The sequence below is a fragment of the Heliangelus exortis genome, chromosome 1 (assembly GCF_036169615.1).
Source record: "Heliangelus exortis chromosome 1, bHelExo1.hap1, whole genome shotgun sequence".
Classification (NCBI taxonomy): Eukaryota; Metazoa; Chordata; class Aves; order Apodiformes; family Trochilidae; genus Heliangelus; species Heliangelus exortis.
The window spans coordinates 118,035,036-118,058,131 of NC_092422.1; the positions used below are offsets into that span (position 1 = coordinate 118,035,036).

The 23,096-nt window shown below is 38.7% G+C and overlaps 1 protein-coding gene across 2 annotated transcripts in view; it reads right to left on the reverse strand.

Annotated features, from left to right (window-relative positions):
- The window catches only part of SPAG17 (sperm associated antigen 17), a 98,660-nt gene that overhangs the window by 66,351 nt on the left and 9,213 nt on the right, over positions 1-23,096 (reverse strand). For both annotated transcript variants that reach the window (XM_071761146.1, XM_071761139.1), the window contains exons 4-6: positions 8,746-8,877; positions 6,901-7,084; positions 3,432-3,620 (exon numbers count right to left, since the gene is read on the reverse strand). In XM_071761146.1, the coding sequence (XP_071617247.1) occupies positions 3,432-3,620; positions 6,901-7,084; positions 8,746-8,877 (505 nt within the window). The remainder of the gene's footprint in view (positions 1-3,431; positions 3,621-6,900; positions 7,085-8,745; positions 8,878-23,096) is intronic.

Sequence of the window (23,096 nt, forward strand, 5' to 3'; positions counted from 1 at the left end):
CTGTATGCTTTCCATTTTTACTGCACAGCAATGATCAATTTTTAAAGGTGCTCTAGCTACCAGTAAAAAAAAAAAAAGGTTCTCCCAATAAATCACAACTTTGATTGTTGACCAATCAATCACACTTTGGAATTGTACATTTTATAGCCTAATTTAAGAGACACAGGGACACAAACCTGCGGTAACTTGCCTTCATTTGGACTTTCTGGTACTGAGCCTTTCTAAAATGTAAGTATGAAAGCCAAATACCTCACTTGTGTAAATCCAATGGCCCCACAAGTTTGAATCAAAGCAACTCAGTGAGGCTGCAGACTCTTCAAAAGATGATGCTTTCTTTAAGGTTTTCTTTAAGGCTTCCTGTATCAGCCATCAGAAATGTTTGCCAATTACTTTATATAATAGCCTTATTCTGATTTGGAAGTTATCTCCCATAAGTGACTCTAGAAATTGTGTTGAAGACCAGGGAACTCTCTGTCAAAAGATTCTGTAGGCACAAGTGATGAGTTCGGGGGGAGACTGAACAAATACTTAAAAAAACAAAACAACTAAATACACTGAGTTTACTCAAAAGACAAAACATATCAGGACCAGAAAAATATCCTCACTTGAAATTAACTGGTGGCTACATGAATTATGTGTTGAGAAGTTCCATCCACGCTTTTCCTACTAGTCTTTCATTTTCCTTCCATTCCTATCCTTTACTCCCCCTTGAACATCACTTTATGAACACTTCTGGAGATACATAATTGACATAATGGACCCTTGATCTTAAACAGTTCTGTGCTCCTAACAGTTCATCTCAGCCAGTTCATCCTTTCTCTTTGTTTTTCATCTGCTCATGGAAGATGTCCTCTAAATCAGGATAATACCTCACCTGTGGCAACATTCCCCTAACACACTCAGCTTTGAAAGCACATGTTGGCAGGGTTACAACATCAAGGGCTCCAAGGGCTGCTTGGATTAATATCTGCATGCTCCATGGATTAATATCTGCATTTTTGAATGAAAGGTGAATAGCATTGTACTAATAGAATCATAGAATCATGGAATGGTTTGAGTTGGAAGGGACCTTAAAGATCATTTGATTCCAACCTCCCTGCCATGGGCAGGGACATCTCCTATTAGATCAAGTTTCTCAAAGCCCCATCCAACCTGGCCTTGAACACTTCCAGGAAGTGGGCATCCCTGGGTAACCTGTCCTAGTCTCACCACCCTCACACGAAAACTTTTCTTTCTAATATCTAACTCAAATCTACCCTCTTTCAGCTTAAGACCACTACCCATTGTCCTATCACTGTAAAAAGGCCCTTCCCAACTTTCTTGTAGGCCCTCTTCAGGTAGTGGATAGGTATCTTTGGATCCTTCTCTTCTCCAGGCTGAACAACCCAAACTCTCTCAGTCTGCCTTCACAGGAGAGATGCTTTATCCCTCTGATCATCTCTGTGGGCCTCCTCTGGATTTTTCCCAAGAGCTCTATTGCCTCTGTTGGGGGCTCCAGAACTGAACACAGCACTCCAGGTGGGTTCTCACAATAATGGAGTTGAGGGGCAGAATCACCTCCCTTGACCTGCTGGATGTGCTTCTTCTGATGCAGCCTAGGCTTTCTGGGCTGCAAGCACACGTTGCTTGCTCATGTTGAGCTCATCAGCCAGCACACCCAAGTCCTTTCCCTCAAGGCTGCTTTTATTCTCTGCCCAGTCTGTATTTGTGCTTGGGATTGCCTCAACCCAGATGTAGGACCTTGCACTTGGCCTTGTTGAACTTCATGATGGTGGCACTGGCCAACCTCTCAAGCCTGTCAAAGTTCCTCTGGATGGCCTCTCTTCCCTCCAGCATTTCACCACATCACACAGCTTGGTGTCACCAGTGAGCTTGCTGAGTAGAGGGAAACAGTCACCTCGTTTGACATGCTGGTCAAACTTCTTTTGGAAGCCTAGGATCGGCTTTCTGGGCTGCTAACAGACACTGCCAGCTCATATTCAGTTTTTCATCCACAAAAGCCCTTCCCATCCCTGAGCCCTTCTCCAGGGTTGCTTTCAATCAATTAATTGCACAGCCTGTATCCATGTCTGTGATTGCCCTGGACTAGGTGCAGGACCTTATACTTGACTTTGTTTAACTTCATAAGGTTTGCATGGGCCCACTTCTCAATCCTGCCAAGGTTCCTCTGGATGGTGTCCCTTCCCCTTTAGAGTATCATCCACATCACTTGTCTTGGTGTCACCTGCAAACTTGCTGAGGGTGCACTCTATCCTACAGTCCACACCCCCAACAAAGATGTTAAATATTGTTGATGTTAAATATTGTTGATGTTAAATATTGTTGATGTTAAATATTGTTCCAATATGGACCTCTGAGGAACACCACTCATCACTAGACTTCACCCAGACATTGAGCCTTTGATTGCAGCTCTTTGAGTGTTACCATCCCGGCAATTCCTTATCCAGCAAGTGGTTCACCTGTCAAATCCATGCCTCTCCATTTTAGAGATAAGGATGTTGTGTAGGACAGTACCAAATATTTTTCGCAAATCAACAAGAAAGTATTCCCTGACCTGATCCTCTTTCATCTAGGATACATCTTCCTTGCTCCAGACTTTCCCCATATATCTGGGTCCTAGGATTTCAGTTTATAATCACCACCTCTTTTACTTTTTCCATGTATCTCAATGAAGAGACTTGGTCAGGGTTCTTGGTAACCTTCTCAGAGGTGTTAGAAGGATGCTGTTAGGTGCCTTGTAAGCCTTCTCAGCTCCAGACAAACCAAGCCAAGGTCCTTCAGGCACTCCTCAAAAGGTGGACTCAGTCTGGTGAACTCAGTCACGTTTATTAGTATCTTTCTTGTGCTAGAGAGCATAAAACTCTGGTCTAAAGAAAGCCAAGTAACAGGGAATAACATTTCCCTTGATCTACTGGCTGTGTTACTACTGCTTAGTATGGTTAGCTTTCTTAAGATATTTAGCTTGCTGTTAACCAAGATTCCAGTTCAAGGGAGGTGTTACAGCCTGGGGACAGCTGAGTTAAATTGCAGGATGTTATTCTGTGGCATATTCTGCTCCGTCTGAGGCCACAATCACAAAGCAACCCTGTGTGAACTCCCTGAAATTACCAAAATGAACCAAGATTGCAAAGCAACACACCTTCCTGGCTAACAACTAAGTACACATTTGATAAAACGTTCTATGGTGGCTACTGCAGAAAAACATGGCTGCAATCACTGCCTGCTTTGTCAGCTCCTCTTTCCACTGTCCAGCTGAGGCAAGTTTTCATCCTGGCAAACCATTCAGCTTAGTGATTGAAAAACAGAACTGCTCACAAGTAGTGTGCACAAACAAAAGGAACAGAGAGGGAAAAAACACAGCAGAAATAGTCTTTACTTGGATATAAAATAGTACCCTTTCCACATAAATTTTGTTCTTATGACCAGATTACCTTTAGGAGAAGGTTCTCCTTCAAGTTTAGTTGCTTTCAAGTATGTCTGCAAAGGTTCATAATTCTCAGAAGAAATTCTAATTACACTTGAAATTTTAATCCCGAGCTCAGACATCACAGGCAATAGCTGAGGGTTGTGGAAATCCAAAATGATAAAGTAATGATGAGCGCCATCATCTGGTTCATCATCTGTTCAATTCACAACAAAACCAGATTAGAACAAGGACATTAAACATCAAAACAAAATTCATTTTTTCTTGAATATACAGGCATAGTGCAAACTAAGGACAGAAAAACAGTCCTTTTATAACCTCATTGGGATAATTACATGTAAGTTTCAAAACAGTACGTGCATTAGACTGAAGTCTTCAGTATCAAACCACCAAGAACTCAGAGGAAAGAATACAAGTCTGAAGTAATAATTTTTTGGAGAAGGACCAGGAGAAAAACTGGATAAGATTATTACAGCTAGAATGCTAGCTGTAGCAGCATTTCTGTAATTGTTTCTCTTTGAGGAGCAGTTTAGTCTCAGGTCACACTAAACATTGTCTAATGGTGGTTTATGCTATTCTAGCTCATCCTATGTAAAGCTGGCCAGGGAGCAAGCACAGAATAAGGTACTATGTTTTAGATGAAAGACTCCATTAGCTGTACTAATTCTGAAGGATTAGAAGCAGACTCTGCTGACTGCTCTCTGCCCAATGAGTTCGTGTTTGCTAGAGGGACTCTCTGTCAAAATCCTGATCAGCTGGTAATACCAGCTCACACTGGTCCTGTTAGTTAGCAAAGGGCATAATCAAATGAATTGTAAAGTGCAGTGAAGATTTTTTAATTACTACATTCTCAGTAGAAATGTTTCATAGATCTACAAACCCCTGATAGTGAAAAATAGAGCTGGAACCACTTTTCATAGAATCATAGAATAATAGAAGGTTAGGGGTTGGAAGGTACCTCTAAAGATCATCTAGTCCAACTCCCCTGCCAAAACAGGGGCACCTGCAAGAAGTCACACAGGAACACATCCAGGTGGGCTTTGAATGTTTCCAGGGAAGGAGACTCCACAACCTCCCTGGGCAGTCTGTTCCAGTGCCCTGTTACCCTCACAGTGAAAAAAATCTTCCTTATATTTATATGGAACCACCTATGCTCCAGTTTATAACCATTGCCCCTTATCCAATTGTTAGTCACCCCTTAGAAAAGCTTGACTCCATCCTCTTGGCACTTGCCCCTGACATATTTATAAATATTAATAAGGTCATCCCTCAGTCTCTTCTTCTCCAAGCTGAAGAGACCCATCTCCCTCAGCCTTTCCTCATAAGGGAGATGTTCCACTCCCTTAACCATCTTGGAGGTTCTCTGCTGGACTCTCTCAATCAGTTCCCTGTCCTTCTGGAACTGAGGGGCCCAGAACTGGACACAATATTCCAGATGTGGCCTCACCAAGGCAGAGTAGAGGGGGAGGAGAACCTCTCTCAACCTACTAACCACTCCCCTTCTAATGCACCCCAGGATGCCATTGGCCTTCTTGGCCACAAGGGCACATTGCTGGCTCATGGTCATCCTCCCATCCACAAGCACTCCCAGATCCCTTTCACCTATGCTGCTCTCCAACAACTCAGTCCCCAACCTGGGGACTTGGTACTTGGGGTTGCTCTTTCCCAGATGGAAGTCCTAATGATTTTTCACTAGACAGGAAACAAAGCCTTAGTGCAATGTTCCTGGGAATCTTAATTGCCACATTCTCAAGGAAAGATAGGAAATCCTGACATGGTTGTTTCACCATATGTAATGTTCATTTAGAATTGTCTTAAGAAGTTCAAGCAATACTTGAATTATTTTTTGCTTGGTATGCACCTTGAGGTGGAACTGACATGAAGAATGAAGAAATGATTACTTCTCCATAAAACAGTAGTTATGTTTTTCCTGTAGTCTAGAGTGAAGGATTTGAGGGGTGCTGTCCTTCTCAGGGCTATAGGTTCCTTCTCACTGCCTTCCTCAGCATGACTAACAGAAGCAGCAAGGCCAGATTACCTTTTCTGATGTTATGTAGTTCCAAATTGTCTTCTGAATGGAAATAAATTCAGTGACTACTATTTTTTGGTATGAGTCAGAATCAATTTGTTTATTGTAAAGTTCAACTGCATGGATGCACAAATAAATGTGAATTGTTTAGAATGGTTTCAGCTCAGCACAGTCACGACTGTAAAACTAAATACAGCACAAGTGGCCAAGCACAAAATACCTCAACAACTTCTTTTCTGAGGCAATCTGTGACTATTTGTATTTTGTAAACATCCTTGGGACTAATAGAACAAATCCCACTCAATAAAATCATAGTTCACTAGCAATGCTAGTAGTTCATAATGCAAAGCTGTATCGCATTGCTCTTAGTTTTTTCAGACAATTTGTATTTTTGTTACTTTGTCTTCTCTTTAGTTGTGACAAACAAGGCAGCAAAGCATGGATATCTCACACAAGTACTTGACGTTTTCTGCCCACTTGTCAGGGCAGTAGGGAGCAAAATGTCTGGAGCTGGTAAAATTGTTACTGCCTGGCCTAGCGGAAGCACATGAACACCCACACCAACCACTCTGTACTGTACAATTTGTACCAATTTTAGTAAGATAACAGGAGTTCTTTACATCATTTCATCTTGGATTCTTAAAGGCATGAATGTTTCACCTAAACTGATGCTTTTTAGATGACTGAAAGGTGCCACTGATCTCAAATGAGATGGAAAGGTCTGATGAAAAAGTGAGAAAAACCTGCAGCAGTTCAACAGCAGATAAACACAATGCATCCAAAAACCAGCAAGTGCTTCTCCAGTGGTAGAGATCCTATTTACACTGAAGCAGCTCAAACATATTTTGGTTCAGATTAAAGATAACTGTGATCTAATTATGAGAGTGATGTATATTCTCTAATACTTTTGTTTCAGAGAAATTTGTGCTATATATTAAAAATGAAGGTTTCCTCAGCACTAGTTAGCATATTACTCTATACCTTGCATAGCTCATATCTGCAGTAGATTTCAGCAGGTCTCAGCTGTATCCACATGTTTTTACAGCAAATGACACCATATTGCCCTTTGTATAGAACCTGGTATCATTCTCAGACAATGGCCAATAGCTCTGTTATAGTTTATAATACAAAAAGAAAGCCACCTTTGGATAATGAAACAAATACATTTAGTTATTTCAAACTTTTTCTGTAGGATATTTTTAGCCATTTTATTTAAGTCCTACACATGCTAAAACAATTTGATGCCATCTGTATTATTTCTTGAACTGTAGAATCTATTATAATAATAAAGAGCAGAACACAGTGCCCTCTTCAAATGCAAAGTGGAAAGGCTTTAATATTGCCAAATAGATCTTGACTTTTAAACATGAAACAATAAAGTACTCAGAAACTTGGTTGCAAGATTACTAGCAAGTTTATCAGGAGTGTATCTGCATTTTTTACATACCAATGTATTTGTTTTCCACTGCCACTTCTCCCCGTCGCTTTAGTTTGGTGTCCTTTTTAACACTGGCTGGTGCTGGAGGACCTGCTTCTGACTTTTTTCCTTTCTTTTCTTTCTCAGCTGTCTTGCTAGGAGATTTAGCTTTCTCTTTGCCTCCATCTTGTTCCTTTTGTTGCTCTTCTTTGGCCTGACAAGATGAATAAACTAAGTACTCATTGTAGTCTTTGTGCAGAACAAAGTGCAGACTGCTGTAAAATTCCATCTTTTTATTTGAATACTTTTCCCTCTCAACTACTATAATGTTGATGCAGTAAAGCTGTCTTGAACGCTATGCTTTCTCCTTCTCAAACACACTATTCAGTTTATTATGCTATTACTCAATGGTGTTAAGATTTCAAATTAAAAAGAAACTGTGAGAGGTAGACATACCTACAAAACTAATTAAATGCATACTGGTAGAGAGATGAGCAAGGAATTACTTTGCTTTGGGTATTGCCATTACAGTACTTCCATCAGCCACAAACTTTCCCTGGACTTAAAGGAAATATGACAAAAATTCAATTTCTCCTAAGACATTAGCATCTCTGTTAATGCTCATGAGTACGGTGTAAAATGGTACTAGCACTATTTGTCTTTGATATAAATATCTGCCTATACTAAACCAGAACCACGAGCCTTGTGCTCATTTCACACAGGATATTACTCAGCCATTCTCATTATTTTCAAACAAAAACAGCTACATTAACTTCTGCTCAGTAATTTAAAAATAAAGAATGAAAAAAGATTTTGTAAGTATCCCAGAGCCTCACTCTATAAATCCAGAAAGCTCAGAGCCAGTGTAAAATTAAAATAATCCAAAATATATTAAGGTAAAGCAAGGAGCTGTAAGAGCAAGAAAACCTCCTCATTTCTACTCATCGGCAGTACTATGTAGAAACTATGCTAGAATGACATTTCAAGAGTGTACAGCTCAATTAAATACAACAAAACAATACTAATTTACTGTTACCACCCTCCTGGTGTCACTTTAAAGGATATTAAAAAAATGGGAAAAGCTCTCCTTGCAATTGAGATAGGACAGTAGACTCTACACAATTGCTTTTCCTAGATACAGATGTCCCAGCTCTAGAAGTTGTGATCAGTTAAAATTCAAAACCAAAGCATAAAAATCTTCTCATGCTTTTCATTCCTTCATGCATTTCATATTTGTAAAATTCAGAAATGCTTTCGAGAGAAATGGCTACGTGGCACAGAGAGTTATGCAGTAATACTCTTTACTGTAGAAAAGCAAAAGCACAGCAGTGGAAGGTTTTACAAAGAGGTTCAACAAATATCTGCCAGGAATAGGTTATGTATATTTTATCTTGCCTTAGTGCTAGACGATGAAACAGATAATGTCTCCAAATGCCCAGCAGAGAAGTGATTCATGATGATAACACCTTCACAGTGCTGCTCTGCATCTATCTTTGGTACCTCTCAAGCAATAACCTTTTCTGCCTTTAGTGACCAGAGATATACTCAGCTGAAGCCAGTTTCTAGCTTTATTATCTACTGGTCCTAAGACTCAGAGAAGACATTACTAATTCTCACTCTAGCAAACAGTTCTTGCACAGTATTTTTTCTTTTCTTTTTTTTTTTTTTTTCTCCATCTTACTTCATTTGAGTAATGGAGAGCTTTTCCCCCCAAATTAATTAACTTGAAAAGATACATTTCTATTTGTATGTCTTTTCAATTACAGATCTAGAAAGCAAAGCATGATGAGAAAGTTCAGCTTATGCAAACAGCACTTGGATAGAAGTGTCTTCATAAAGGAAATTAAGCATCATCCATTAGGCATAGTAAAGTACCTTCTTTTCAGCTTCTCTTCTCTGAAGGTCCTTCTCTTTGAGAGAAAGCAGTTGAAATTTCAACAGCTTTCCAGTTAGTGTTACTGGAATTTCTTCACCGCTATTCAGAATGGCTTTGGCTACTTCTATCACCTGAGAAGAAAAACACCACCCCAAAGTAACTATTACTTGCATATTTTTAATTTTGCATGGTGAAATGAGGAAGTGCTATCTCATGTTGTATAATGAATGGGTCAATATGGCCACACTTCCAGAAAAAAATAACATATCAATCAGATGCATACCTATTCTCTGGTTCCATAAGACCTCAAATGAAGTTCTCTGCTCCAGTATGAGATAAAACTAGAATGAAGAAAACTTCTAGGATATACATAAAACTCAACAGACACACAGTTCTTAGAGTAAAATGTTTTGGGTTTTTTTAGATTTTAAACAACAAAACAACATGAAGCAACCACATATTATAAAGTAATACATTAAAAGGAATTCAACAGCAAATCAAGGGGAGCACTTTCAAGTACTGTTTCCAAAGTGACTACTGTCTAAAGCACTAGCTCTGAATGAAAGATAAAAACTTAAGGGAATTTGAGAGAGTCTGTCTTGGTGAAAATACACCTCCTCCCTGTGTAATTCTGATTCTGTTGGTATGCAGGCTAATTGGGGTGAAATAAGGCTATTGAGTTTTCTTAGGGCGATGACAGCAGAGGGAACATACAGCTGCATTGTCCAGATGTGTGGCATTGACAGGCTGTTTTATGACTATGTTTTTTACAGCTTGTTTCCACTAAATTTCATACAACTCACTAACATCTGGGCCGTTTTCCTTGGAGCCTCATAACCACTTTATTTACTGCGAAAAAAATAAAATAACATAAAAATACCATAAAAAAGTTGTTACATGTTTCTTTTCACTTGTGTTGTCTCTGTAATAAAGTTCACCTATGTAGGAAGCGCTGCTGAGGAATAATATAACCATAATATTTTCCTAGTTTTGTTTTTAAGCAACCATCAGCTTTATTTATAACCATGGGCTGAATTAGGTGTTACTCAAATGTTCTGACATGTTTCTCTTTTCCCCTCTTGGAGCAATTACAGTTGGGCACATATGGTGTCAATTTTGCTTGCTAACATCGAGACAATGAAGGTGCACACTGCATCTCACTGAACTGTGTCTTGTCTAATGCAAACTCCATCAATTAGCTTTAAGCTTTCATAGTTTCTTGCCCAGCTTAGAGAAATATTAAGTTCTCAAATAAAAGCTAGGTAAGCAAACATAACCACTAAAAAAGCTCCTCTGAATAAAACAAAACCAAAATGAAATCCAGACTATTATACACCAAATTACTGTTTCATACACATGCAAACAAAGTACAGAAAAAGAAGCCACTTAAATTTCAGATTTTTCTCAACCATGTAACAGGGAGACAAAACAATACAAATATTTGCATTTATAAACTCTCCCAAAGCACTCCTGTCCCTCCAACACTAGTAAATCTGATTATTTTCTTAAAGTACATATCGGAAAATACATTATGGTTAAGGTCAGTTCTGCTTGACATCTTTCATATTCAGAGTTATACTGATTGGTCACTATCTCAACAAGCCAGCCATAGAAGGCTTCTGGAAAGATTCTCACTGACTTCAGTCACAGCAGAAAAGTGAGGATTTATTAACAACAGATTTAAAAACTCCCACAAACTGTAGGCATACTAGAAACTACTAGATATGCCAGCAAAGAATAATCACCCAGAGTTAACTTCAGAAAATCTGTACTCTGAAATAAATACTGTTGCATTTATTTATTTAATATATATATCCCACACATATCCCTTTAGAGAGAAAAATTGTCATATAGGTGTGGTTTGGTTTTTTCAAAAATGGTGTTAACAGTCTATGGGAAGGGATGATTCTCAATTGCCTAATCTAGATGAGTTGCACATGTCTTGAAACACAATAGAGGGGAAAATGGATGGATTCTGGAAGAATTCCTGAAAAGTATATATATAGTAACTTGGCTCCATGGCAGTTTTTGATTTATTGTTCATGGAAGAAGGAAGGAATGCTTAGACTCTTTTAGAACCCATTCTTCCTGAAAAGTTCAAAGCATTTTACTAGTCAAAAGCAATGCATCAAAATTATTCCTATTTTGAAGATAAAGAATGCAGAAATGAAAAGACTTGTCCAAGGTCTATCTATAGTGATCTGGACAACTCTGAGCATGTGGGAAGAACAAATTTTCTTATGTGAGGCGTTAGAAAAGTATAAACTCTGTTTACAAGAGTACATTTCATGTCTATGGACAGGGGTCAGATAAATAAGTCAAAGATAAAATGAGTACACTGCATTTGGCAGTACAAAGAAAGCAAATAGTTTTCTGTACGGCAATGTAAAATCTGCTTTATGCATAAGCAAATTAAAAACAATCCTTCATCGCTGCTAGTTTAAAAGACAGAACACAGATTGATCCACACACAAGAGAGAAAAATTAAATTTATTACTCTTATGCATGTTTCCTTCATTTGTGGCCCTGTGAATTATGCAGACACCTGGCATAAACAGCTAAGAATCCACAGAGCCTCAATAAAAAAGAAAAGCTGAAGACAAAGATTTGGTAGCAGTACAGAAGGAATTTTTTTGTATGCTATGAGGTGGATTCATTTCAGATTGGCTATACTTCATCCCAGCAGTGATGACCTTTTTTTTTAATGTGAGAAACCATGGAAACTTGGATGGACAAACTCAGTTAGGTAGGGCCTCTTTTCCTTTAAAGGAAGAGGAAACTTAGCATTCCTCACACAGCAGGGGTCACATTTGTGAAGGACAGAAAGGCTTCAGTGATGCAGTATTTGATCTCATATGGTGGCAGTATGAATGACACAGAGATTTAGCTGCCTGGTGGAAAGGGACACTATGCTATTGACAGATGCTAGCACCATTGAGATAGGAGAGGGGTCTTAAAAGTCAGGGAAATATTTCAAGCCACAGTCTTTGTAGTACCTTTTGAAATGCCTCCTTTTCAATAGACAGGACCATACTGCTAAATCATAATCAGAAAGCTTTCAAAGTGATAAATTGCTTTATAAACTTTCACAGCTTTATTTTTCCTTGGAAGCAGTAGCAATACTTGCTATGAACACTGGTCAGCCCATTTAATATTGTAGTTCTCCCATATCCAGGCTAAGTGTTCTAAAGCCCTGTGTTCCCCCCTGTTCTTGAAACTGTAAAAAACCCAGGCCACCACATATATATATATCAAGACTCACATAACACATCCTAAAAGAAACATAATGGTTTGTAGAAGAACTCCTCAGTAAGTCAAATCCCTTAGTATCTGACACAAGTCAGTTTGAAGCAGAAGAGCCACCAGAGACTATATGGATTACACATACCAAACAAGTTATTATTTACTATTCAAATGTGTTTGCATGAGGAAGCTAATAAAACTAGGGGATAAAAAAGGGATCTTCACTTACTACAATCTGCCATCAGTACTGTGAATCACTCGCAAGAATTTTTTAAGATAAACTATGGAACAAAACCTGTGTCATACTGATAAATTTATTTGTCCAAAGAAGACTTCTTTATACATACTAGTAATTATTTTGGAGTCTGCTAATATAATTTAATTTACTATCGTATACTATGATGAACCATTTTGAAAGAATACCGGGAAGGCACTGAGCTGATTGAAACAATTTTTCAGATCATACCTACGCTCTGCTGAAAGGCAATTTAGTTTCTACTATCAGGCCATTTGCTTCATTTAATTTTTCCTCTCAGAACCTCCTTCCAACTATGATGTTAAAAGATCACTCACTTAATCATTATCCTTCACTGGTGAATTAATGGCTCGTAATTCAAACTGAGCTTAAGGACTCACGTAATTCAGTAAATCAAAAGCATATCTAAACAGAACTCCATACAGAGCTTATCTATCCACAAGGCAGACTAAAACTTAAGCTAAAGCAATGAATTATCTCCTTTAATCAAAGATGTTACCAACATGTAATCCAGAGAATTAAAAAAAAATAAAGTAGACTTGATGACTCCTTCTGCCTCTTGTAGTCCTTTTCAAACAAACCTACTAAAAAAGCCATAGGACACTTTACCTGTCGAGCAATACTAACCAAATACATATCATTTTATTATTAAATATCTGCCTTGCTATTGTGAGGACATTTCTGAAAGCAGCAGCCATGGCTGCTTGTGCCATAATAAAATAGGTTGGCACTGATATCACAACACAGCTTGATCTGGTTAGCAGAAACATAGTTAGAAAAATCCATTGTAAGAAGGTCTGTTCTTTAAACCTGTCTCTACAGAAAATGTGCAACCTGAGGGCATACCTTAATTGGTTTAATCTCAGCAATGCAGAATGGTAACTTTCTAAGACATATGTACAGCAAATGTGTCTTAATGTAATAATCACTTTAAAATATTTTACGGGAAATAAAACCAGGTGAGTAACCTAACTTAAGTAAAAATGAGAAAATACATAACATAAAAATTAAGATAGTCTTTTACCTTGGCTTTTTTAAAGAGCTCTCACCACCTATGACATAGGAGTATGGCTTCCTGACCACTTAACTGCTACCCAAACAAGCTGCTTTAATGGAAGACAAAATACAATTTGAATATCCAGTGATTCCAAAGATTAGATGTTAACACTGCTAATTCAGGAAGATGGAATTTTATTCATTGAGAAGGTTTTCTCATGTGACCTTTGGCTACTCCAGAAGGTTCCTTTGCCAATTGAAGGATGACATTGTTACAGACATAACTGTTGTTTGCTCTAGTCAGGTAGAGATTTCAACAAAACCTGCATGGAAAAAACACAGTTTTATACCAAGCTGCATGCAAAGCCAAGTTCTCACCAGTATTCAAAAGCAAGTTTTAATTTCAATTTTGAATTTCAAAATGCATCAAGTTTCTTTCCCAGAAAAGAAATTATCAGCAATTTTTAGTTTTATGAATGGCCTCTGGTCAAATTACAACTAACAGTAGTAAAATAGTAACACGTGTTGCGAGCATTTAATCTAGAATCCTAGATAATGAAGATTATGAAGAAGAGTTACTTATGAAATTTAACAAAAAGATTAACATGGTCAGTTGTCTCATGTAAATAGCAACCTGACCTCTAAGGTTTTAAGAATCAGAAAACTAGAAGACATCTTTATCTTGCAGTACCTCAACATTTCTTGCCCTAGTTTTAGCATTTAGAAATCCTGGTGCTTCTTAATGTGACGCAGCCTCATTAGAGGGGTCCTTAAGAAAGATGCTGAATTGCAGAGGCTTTTGAAATCGATGGCAAACAACTACCACTTCTGGGAATGAGTGGTTCATAGTGCTATCAGTTCAGTCTCATGGAATAGACGAATCCCAAATGGAAGGCATATAATTTGATAACTGAAAGGGCTATACATGCCACTATTGATCATACAGCAGCATTGGATGTTCTGACAATGGCATAGGTTTATGCAAAGACACAGTGATATGGCTTTACTCTGGGTAATACTTCATCCCTTAAGGTGGTATGTGATTCCTATATTTGAAATAGAAGTCACTTTGCTGTTATCTGATGCTTAGAACTATTTACCTGATCACAGAGACGCCTCTAATGCTACTAGGATGACCTGGGACATTAAGACACCCATACTGGAATGGCATATAAAACAAAGAACTAGGCTGTTCCAGAAGGGCTGCTGAACCCAGGTGGATACCTTGTTTTTTGTCAGGACATTTTATTTTATTTCCATTTCTCCAAGTTCTGAGAATACATTTGACAATTATATTGTACTCTTTTGGACATTGGTACAGTGAGGCAGCTGCCTGTCCAAGCTGCCTGTCCCCGCAGAGGGACCTGGGCAGACTGGAGAGTTGGGCTGATTCCAACGGGATGAGGTTCAACACGGCCAAGTGCTGGGTCCTGCACTTTGGCCACAACAACCCCATGGGGAGCTCCAGGCTGGGCACAGAGTGGCTGAGAGCAGCCAGGCAGAAAGGGACCTGGGAGTCTGGATTGACAGGAAGCTGAACATGAGCCAGCAGTGTGCCCAGGTGGCCAAGAAGGCCAATGGCATCCTGGCCTGGATCAGGAACAGCATCACCAGCAGGTCCAAGGAGGTGATTCTGCCCCTGTACTCAGCACTGGTGAGGCCACACCTCGAGTACTGTGTCCAGTTCTGGGCCCCTCAGTTCAGGAAGCAGATAGAGGTCCTGGAGCAGGTCCAAAGGAGGGCAACTAGGCTGGTGAAGGGATCCAGCACAAGTCCTGTGAGGAAGGGCTGAGGGAGCTGGGGCTGTTTAGTCTGGAGAAGAGGAGGCTCAGAGGAGACCTCATCACTCTCTACAACTCCCTGAAAGGAGGTTGGAGCCAGGGGGGGGTTGGTCTCTTTTCCCAGGCAACTCTCAGCAAGACAAGAGGGCACGGTCTCAAGTTGTGCCAGGGGAGGTTTAGGTTGGACATTAGAAAGAATTTCTTTACTGAGAGGGTGATCAGACATTGGAATGGGCTGCCCCGGGAAGTGATGGATTCTCCGTCCCTGGAGATATTTAAAAAGAGACTGGATGTGGCACTCAGTGCCATGGTCTGGTAACTGCAGCAGTAGTGGATCAAGGGTTGGACTTGATGATCTCAGAGGTCCCTTCCAACCCAGCCAATTCTATGATTCGATGATTCTATAAATTTAGCAAGCACTGAGAAGTCTGCCAGTGAAAGACATTATGAAAAATTAAGGTAAGCAGGACAGGCAGAAGCTTGTGGAGGTTTTTGTCAGTGATTTCTAGTAAAATCTTTACGATGTAGGAAATCTTGGAATATTTGAACCTTATTTAGGAGGCATGTGGATGAAGCAAGTTTGCAGTTCATCTGAAGATGCCGAAGATTTGTGATTGTGTCTGTTTGGAACAGTTTGGCACAGCCACAAATGTCCCTGTTCAGTTGTCAGCAGAGCAACCTTAACTGCTTATAAAGGACTCTTATGAGATAAAGAGGGGGGTAAATCTAAGCTCAGATGATATGCAGACACTGGTAGTCTTCCATAAGGCTCATTCATATTGATATCAGCAAATTGCCAAAGATCATCAGGAGTTCTCAAACTTCCCGATTCAATATTTTTCCTTAACACCCTTTTAAGTAAACTGACCTAAACACTTGGACCTACAATGCAGAGTAGTTAAACTCCTCAGAAGACAAGACAACAAATATCTCAGGTAAATGTACCACCTCATGCAGTAAAATAATGTACAAAATATACCGTATTCTGTACAACTATGTACCTGATAAGAGCTTGGTAGCAGGCAAAACAGAGCTGAAGACTGAAGACTGGTTAAGTCGATAGTGCCTACAGCAGGATGTAAATTCCCTTATGCTTCCCTGGAGCCAGTAACTCCCTAAAAGGTATCTTCATTTAATGACAATTCCCAATGGTTTCCTGAGCATTAATCCTCTGCATATCTATACAGTTTAAAGTCCAAGTCCTTTTGCAATAAAATTTTCTTAACTTGCATGCAACACTAGAGCACTTGATAAAGGCTGACTGGAGAACTTCCATTTTATTGTGACATTTAAGACTACAGTATTAGGTTTTTTTCTGTATTGAAGTGAAAAATAAAATTGTATCTTTCTATATTTCTGACCATTCAGTATGGCTGCCAAAGTTGTTTTTACTGTCAAACTTTTTAATCAAACAATAAAAGTCAACAGGTTCTGGCTCCTGGAGTGTTCAATTTTACAGCTACTTTTAAAATTAAATTTGTTCTACAGTGGAATTAAATCAGTTTCTAACTGCTATAACAAAGAGTTGTTATCCTTCACAGAAAGGGTGATCAGCCATTGGAATGGGCTGCCCAGGGAGGTGGTGGATTCTCCGTCCCTGGAGGTTTTTAAGAAGAGATTGGATGTGGCACTCCGTGCCATGGTCTGGGAACCATGGCAGCAGTGGGTCAGGGGTGGGAACTGATGATCTCAGAGGTCCTTTCCAACCCGGATGATTCTGTGATTCTATGAAAGCAGAATTCTATTGACATATATTGTTAGACTGAGAACATCAGCTTTTAATACAGCAATTTCTACTTTTGAGAACTCTTGACCACAACCTTCTTGATGATGTTTTATCAAAATCTATGCATTTCAAAATTATTTTACCTTTAATTATAAGTTTGCATTATAGAGCACCTTAAAGATACGCCTGACCAGCACTGTCCCTGAAGCTTGTTTCTTCAGTGACACATATAATGGCTAACAATCAGTCTTTGCTTTTCTCCAGATGCCACGTGAATCATAACAGCTTGTACCTTATTGGGTGAAAATACACTTCACCAGAAGCATTATGGCTGCCGCATCAAGCTAAATCCAAAAATTTAGATTTTTCTGCCCTAGGAATTTACTATAACATCCTTAACACTAAATAAATGCACACTCCTTCTCCCTAGTGATCCTCTCTTTTTTTTTAATTTTTAAAATTTTTTTTTTCTGGAGATATTGTTACACACAATGATGAGAGAATCTAAAAAAGGGACATAAGACAATTGAAGGGTGTAAGATAATAGAAAGGTATGAGGTATTTAAGAGCCACTGAAGAGAAGACACAGAAGTTATCTAGGATTAGAGTAACTATTCTTAGCATGTTTCTTGAACACAATTAATGTAATTGGGGTAATAGCATGGCATAGTTTTTAATAATGACACATCTGCACACACATTTTCTATAGATATGTAAAATTTATGTAATATATTACTATATGTTGTAGTTAGATATAGCATATTTATATATAATACAATATAGCACCTATTCCAGGAACTACATACTCAGTTCCAGTCTGAACTGGATGTACTCTTTACATCATGATGCGATCAGCACTTCAAATGTCCAGTAGCAACCCTCACTTCGTAAGTGTACATTCTAAACTATTCTAGTAAAGCATTGATTCACGGAAATTCTTAAAGACTGCTTTAAATCCCTTGTTTTCTGGCCAAATTAAATTAAATTCTTCTACTTCAGCTTGTTCACTGCAGTATTTACTATCTTACAGAAGTTCTTAATATCTTGGGTCATATATTTTGTGTTGGAAGTGACAGGAAAGGAACCTGTTTGATTTACACCTAGAAAACCCAAATATCCTTCTGTCTCTGATACAGCCTATTGCCTATTAAGGTGAGAATTACTGTGAACATTACACAATTTCCAAGGATTCTGACAGCACAATCTTAGGGAAAAACACGAAACAAATAAAAAAGCCCATGTATCTTATAAATAATTTTAAAACAATGCAAGATTCTATTTCTAACCAAGAACCTTTTAGTCCTCAAAATAAGTTGAACAAAGCATGAACTAATTGAGATTTACATGCAAGCACTTGACTGAATGCAATACTAAGGTTAAAACTGTGCATATGATGCTTGGCAGTAGGATTTCATCTGAGGGTCTCTTTAGCTTGCTGAGACCTGGTGTTGGTTGTTATGTATCCTGATTCAGATAGTAAAACTGGCACTTTTCCTGCTTTTATCAGTCCTAAGTTTGAAACATCGGAGTTGATACTCCTTTCCTGCTAGCAAGGAGGTAAAATAAAGTGAGGTTTTATTTGAGAACCATTTGCCTTGAAGATCTGGAAGCAAGTCAACAGGAGAATCAAACAGGCTCTGTGTTCAGCCAACTATGACAAGAAGCAGAACAATTTGTAATCAAATTCTCTACTCTCATGTTTAACTAATTAACAGTTCCTGCATGTGACATGCAAGCTAATGCAAGAATCAAAGAGAGATAATTTGGTGCAATCAGATAGGTAAAAAGATCCTGGACAGATTGATTTAAAAGTCCACACTGTTTCAGATTTATCAAAGAAAAGCAAAGACGTGAGGAAGACAGCTTACGACAGAAGTGGTAAAGACAATAACAGATGTACTTTCTTTTCAAAACTTACCAGGAAAAAATAATCCTTAACATGGCATTGGTTTGGTATTAAATACAAAAAGTAGAAGAGTCAATGAAGACGCAGGAAAAATAGGGCTATCAGTGATTATTTTGCTCTATATTCAGAAAAAACAACAGATAATATGGCTGCAACACTGCATTAATAAGCAGATATTTACAATTGTATCAATGGAAAGTTACAAAAAGGCAGCTTTAAAAGCTAGGCATATCAAAACCCAGTAGATCTCGTCAACACAATCTAAGCAGTATTAATAACAGATAATAACTCTGATATACTGAAAAGCAGAATTCTCTATCTATCTTTCAACTACTGAGTTAGCAAAAAGCATTCCATATATAATAAGACACTGTCAAAGATTCAAACTCATTAAGTGACAGATCTAAAAATGCAATTACTAACAAAGACTCATCATCAAACAGGTGAATTTCCTGTGAGTTCTGAAGCATAGTTCTGTTTAATATCTTCATTGATCTAGATGATTGAGTCCACCTTTAGCAAATTCACAGATGACACTGAGTTGGGGGAAGTGTGGATCAGCTGGAAGGCAAGAGGGCTCTGCAGAGGGACCTGGACAGACTGGAGAGTTGGGCTGATTCCAACGGGATGAGGTTCAACAAGGCCAAGTGCCGGGTCCTGCACTTTGGCCACAACAACCCCATGGGGAGCTCCAGGCTGGGCACAGAGTGGCTGAGAGCAGCCAGGCAGAAAGGGACCTGGGAGTCTGGATTGACAGGAAGCTGAACATGAGCCAGCAGTGTGCCCAGGTGGCCAAGAAGGCCAATGGCATCCTGGCCTGGATCAGGAACAGCATGGCCAGCAGGTCCAGGGAAGGGATTCTGCCTCTGTACTCAGTGCTGGTGAGGCCACACCTCGAGTCCTGTGTCCAGTTCTGAGCCCCTCAGTTTAGGAAGGAGATTGAGGTGCTGGAGCAAAGGAGGGCAACCAGGCTGGTGAAGGAACTCGAGCACAGATCCTATGAGGAGAGGCTGAGGGAACTGGGGCTGTTCAGCCTGGAGAAGAGGAGGCTCAGAGGAGACCTCATCACTCTACAGCTCCCTGAAAGGAGGGGGTAGCCGGGGGGGGTCGGTCTCTTCTCCCAGGCAGCTCTCAGTAGGACACGAGGGCATGGACTTAAGCTCTGCCAGGGGAGGTTTAATAGGAATATTAGGAAGAAATTCTTTACAGAGAGGGCAATCAGGCATTGGAATGGGCTGCCCAGGGAGGTGGTAGATTCTCTGTCCCTGGAGGTTTTTAAGAAGAGACTGATGTGGCACTCAGTGCCATGGTCTGGTAACCAGGGCAGAAGTGGGTCAAGGACTTGATGATCTCAGAGGTCCTTTCCAACCTGGCTGATTCTATTATTCTATGATATAACATATTGAGAGTACTTTATTTAAAAGTTTGCTAGTGATCTGGGAAAAAAAACATGGAAGCTTTTAATCGTAAGATCTCCAGAAGACACAATACCCATGAAAGATATAAAGACTGAAGTGGAAAACTCATTCACACAAAGAAATCTAGTTCACGTAGTTAGCAAAGTGCAAGAAAGTGATATTCAGAAAATTCAGAAAGTGAAATTCAGAAATGCTTATTGGTCATGGGAGACCCAACAATCCAAAATTAGTTCTCAGTGGAAGACAGTAGCCAAGGTAACTTACATAATCTTCAGATTTTTTACTTTTTTTTTTTTTTTTTATGAGCTATCGAATAGGAGTACATGCATTATGTTATGCTTACATTTGATATGTATTCCACAAAAATACTAAGTCCATTTGGTGTCCAAAATTAAATAAAATTAGTGAATTGTAAATATTTGTTAGAGAAAACTCACAGAAATTATTAAAGACTTGAAAAAAAACCCAACCCAAAAACCAGGAATGAATTTATTACACATTGCTATTTAAAGTAGATATTAGGAAGAAGCTCTTTACTGTGAAGGTGGTGAGAACACTGGAACATGTTGCCCAGAGAGATGGTGGAGTCCCCACCCATGGAGACATTCACCGTCAGTCTCTACAAGGCTCTAAGCATACTGATCTAATTAAAGATTAATATTTTTAATTGAATTCAAGCTTTTTTAGTTACCTAGGATGGTTTTTCCAGGAGAAGAGTCAGAGAAGTGTGCAGAAGAATTTCTGTTACAAGATTTCAGTTTTACTAGTTTCAAAAGCACATTTTCTATGCAGCATTCTAAGATCCACATCCAAATAAAACTGCTTTTATCTCTGTCACTTGTGTCTTTTTATCTTTCCATAACCCTTTATCACAATCTTCTCAGCTTATCTGAAAGAAACATAAAATTGTTCTGCATCTCTCTCCCTTCTATTCCTCTTTCTCATGGCCATGTCCCTTATTCAACTGTCCATTTTCAGCAAGCCCATCTATCTCATCTCCTCACATGAAGGGGCCACATGGGGCTCCATCTTTCAAAATCTTTTCTCTCCACAGTACTACTCCTAAGCTCCAGCTTTATCCATTACAATAAAGGCACATTAAATCTCAAAATTTTCTGAGTACCACAAAGGCAACTTTCATGACCCTGTCCCAATGAGTACAAATCTGGAAAATAACTTACAAATAACAAAAAATCCTTCCACCTACATCCAGCTGCTAAAGTAAATCTCACAAGAATTTTCAAGGAAAAAGAAAAACAGCTTCATGAATAGATTTTTGAAATTAAAAGTTCAGAAACTAAAATACTATCACATTTAGTAGTGGTAAACAGTAAGAGATATACACCTTGCTTATAAAATGCATACATTTTATTCAAATAAACTTTTAGTTTTAGGTCTTGTCTGTTGGAACAATTATACATAATAAATTTATCTGATTCATTATGAAAGCTGTTGTTATTTTACAGGAAAAATAACATTTCACCTTTCATAAAAAAAGAAAAAAAATTCCATGGCATTTTTATGAGGGACTCAACCAAACACCATTTAATTGCATGCTGGAATTAGCACAAAAATACAAATCAAGACAGCAGTTTCTTAATATTTCTTGACTTAGTGCAGGCACTGCAGACTGCTGCACTGAAATTTATTTTAAAAACCCTGCATTTCAGTGGATGCAATGTGCAAGACCAACGACATGGGCAACAATGTTACTATTACTACTATTAATAACCTCATTAGTATGCATGTCATCAGTCCCAAATTCACACATATGTACACTTCATATTTTCAAAGCCCATTAAGATTCAGAAAGCTCATTTACAGCCTCCCTAGAAGTGAAAATGCACTTGAGGAAATGACAGTGCACTGAATCCTACCACAAGGAGAACTGGATGCATTTAAGATAGAAAAGCTCCTCTCAGAACATTTGACAGCCCTGTGTTCTGTGCTAACTTTGTACTTGTTTATCCTCAACGCAGTGAAAGCTTTGAATGCACAAACTACACAAGGATTTAAAGTGAGTGCTCAGGAGCAAATTCTGTCCAGAGAGACAGGATCTTAATGCTTGTGGCAACACGATCAATCTTTTAATTTGCTACAGCCAGAACGGAAACTGAGTCCAAGCAAAAGGTCAGAACAGGCATTTTATATTCTCTGTTAAGAGAGGGGAGAAAAAAATGTCTTTGAGGAGTCAAGTAAGTAGCTAATGAGACACAGCACTGACAGCTGGAATTTAATAAGTATCCACTTCACAAGGAAAATTGCTCTTAGTAATTAAATACAGGTATCATACAAAGCTTCTGCTTAGAGCCAGACTTCAAAATCCTTCTGTCAGTAGGACTGAACGGGTTTTACATCCCAGGTAATATAAGGGTGAGTTTGCCTGGGAGGCTAGTCCTAAACGAAGAGGGTTAATTGCATAAAATTCACAGTCATATCAGTGGTAAATAATTCCAAAGGGACTTGTTGAGATAGTGGCCTGGCATTACTGAAAAACAGACTGCAACTAAAAAGATCTGTTATTAAGTCCACCAAAACTTGAGACACATAAAAAGTTTATTAGTCATTGTAGAACTAGAATGCAAACAAGATCTTTTTAGAGAAATTCAAAATTCTTTATACTCCAGGTCTGTAGGGCCATAAAACTCTACCTGAGAAAAAATTCAACAATCTTCTAATTAATCACAGGATTTTATAACCTCTCACAAGGTTTAAGTAAAACATTAACAAGGTAGGGATAAGGAAGTCCTCTTTATACTAAGCATGATTCCTAACTCCACTGACATACACCACTAGAGGAAGTAGGTTAGAATTTAACATCAAACTGACATTATAATAGATGTTAGCACACAAATATGGTGTTTCACCTATGGCACTGCATTCCCATAAATGAAGGTGTGATTCTCTAAATGACTGGGACAATCTCATAGAGCAAAGTCTAATCACTTTTCTGTAATTTGTGACACCACTAGCAAAATACTACCAAATAACATATTCTTAACATAATTAAATTCATACCCTTAA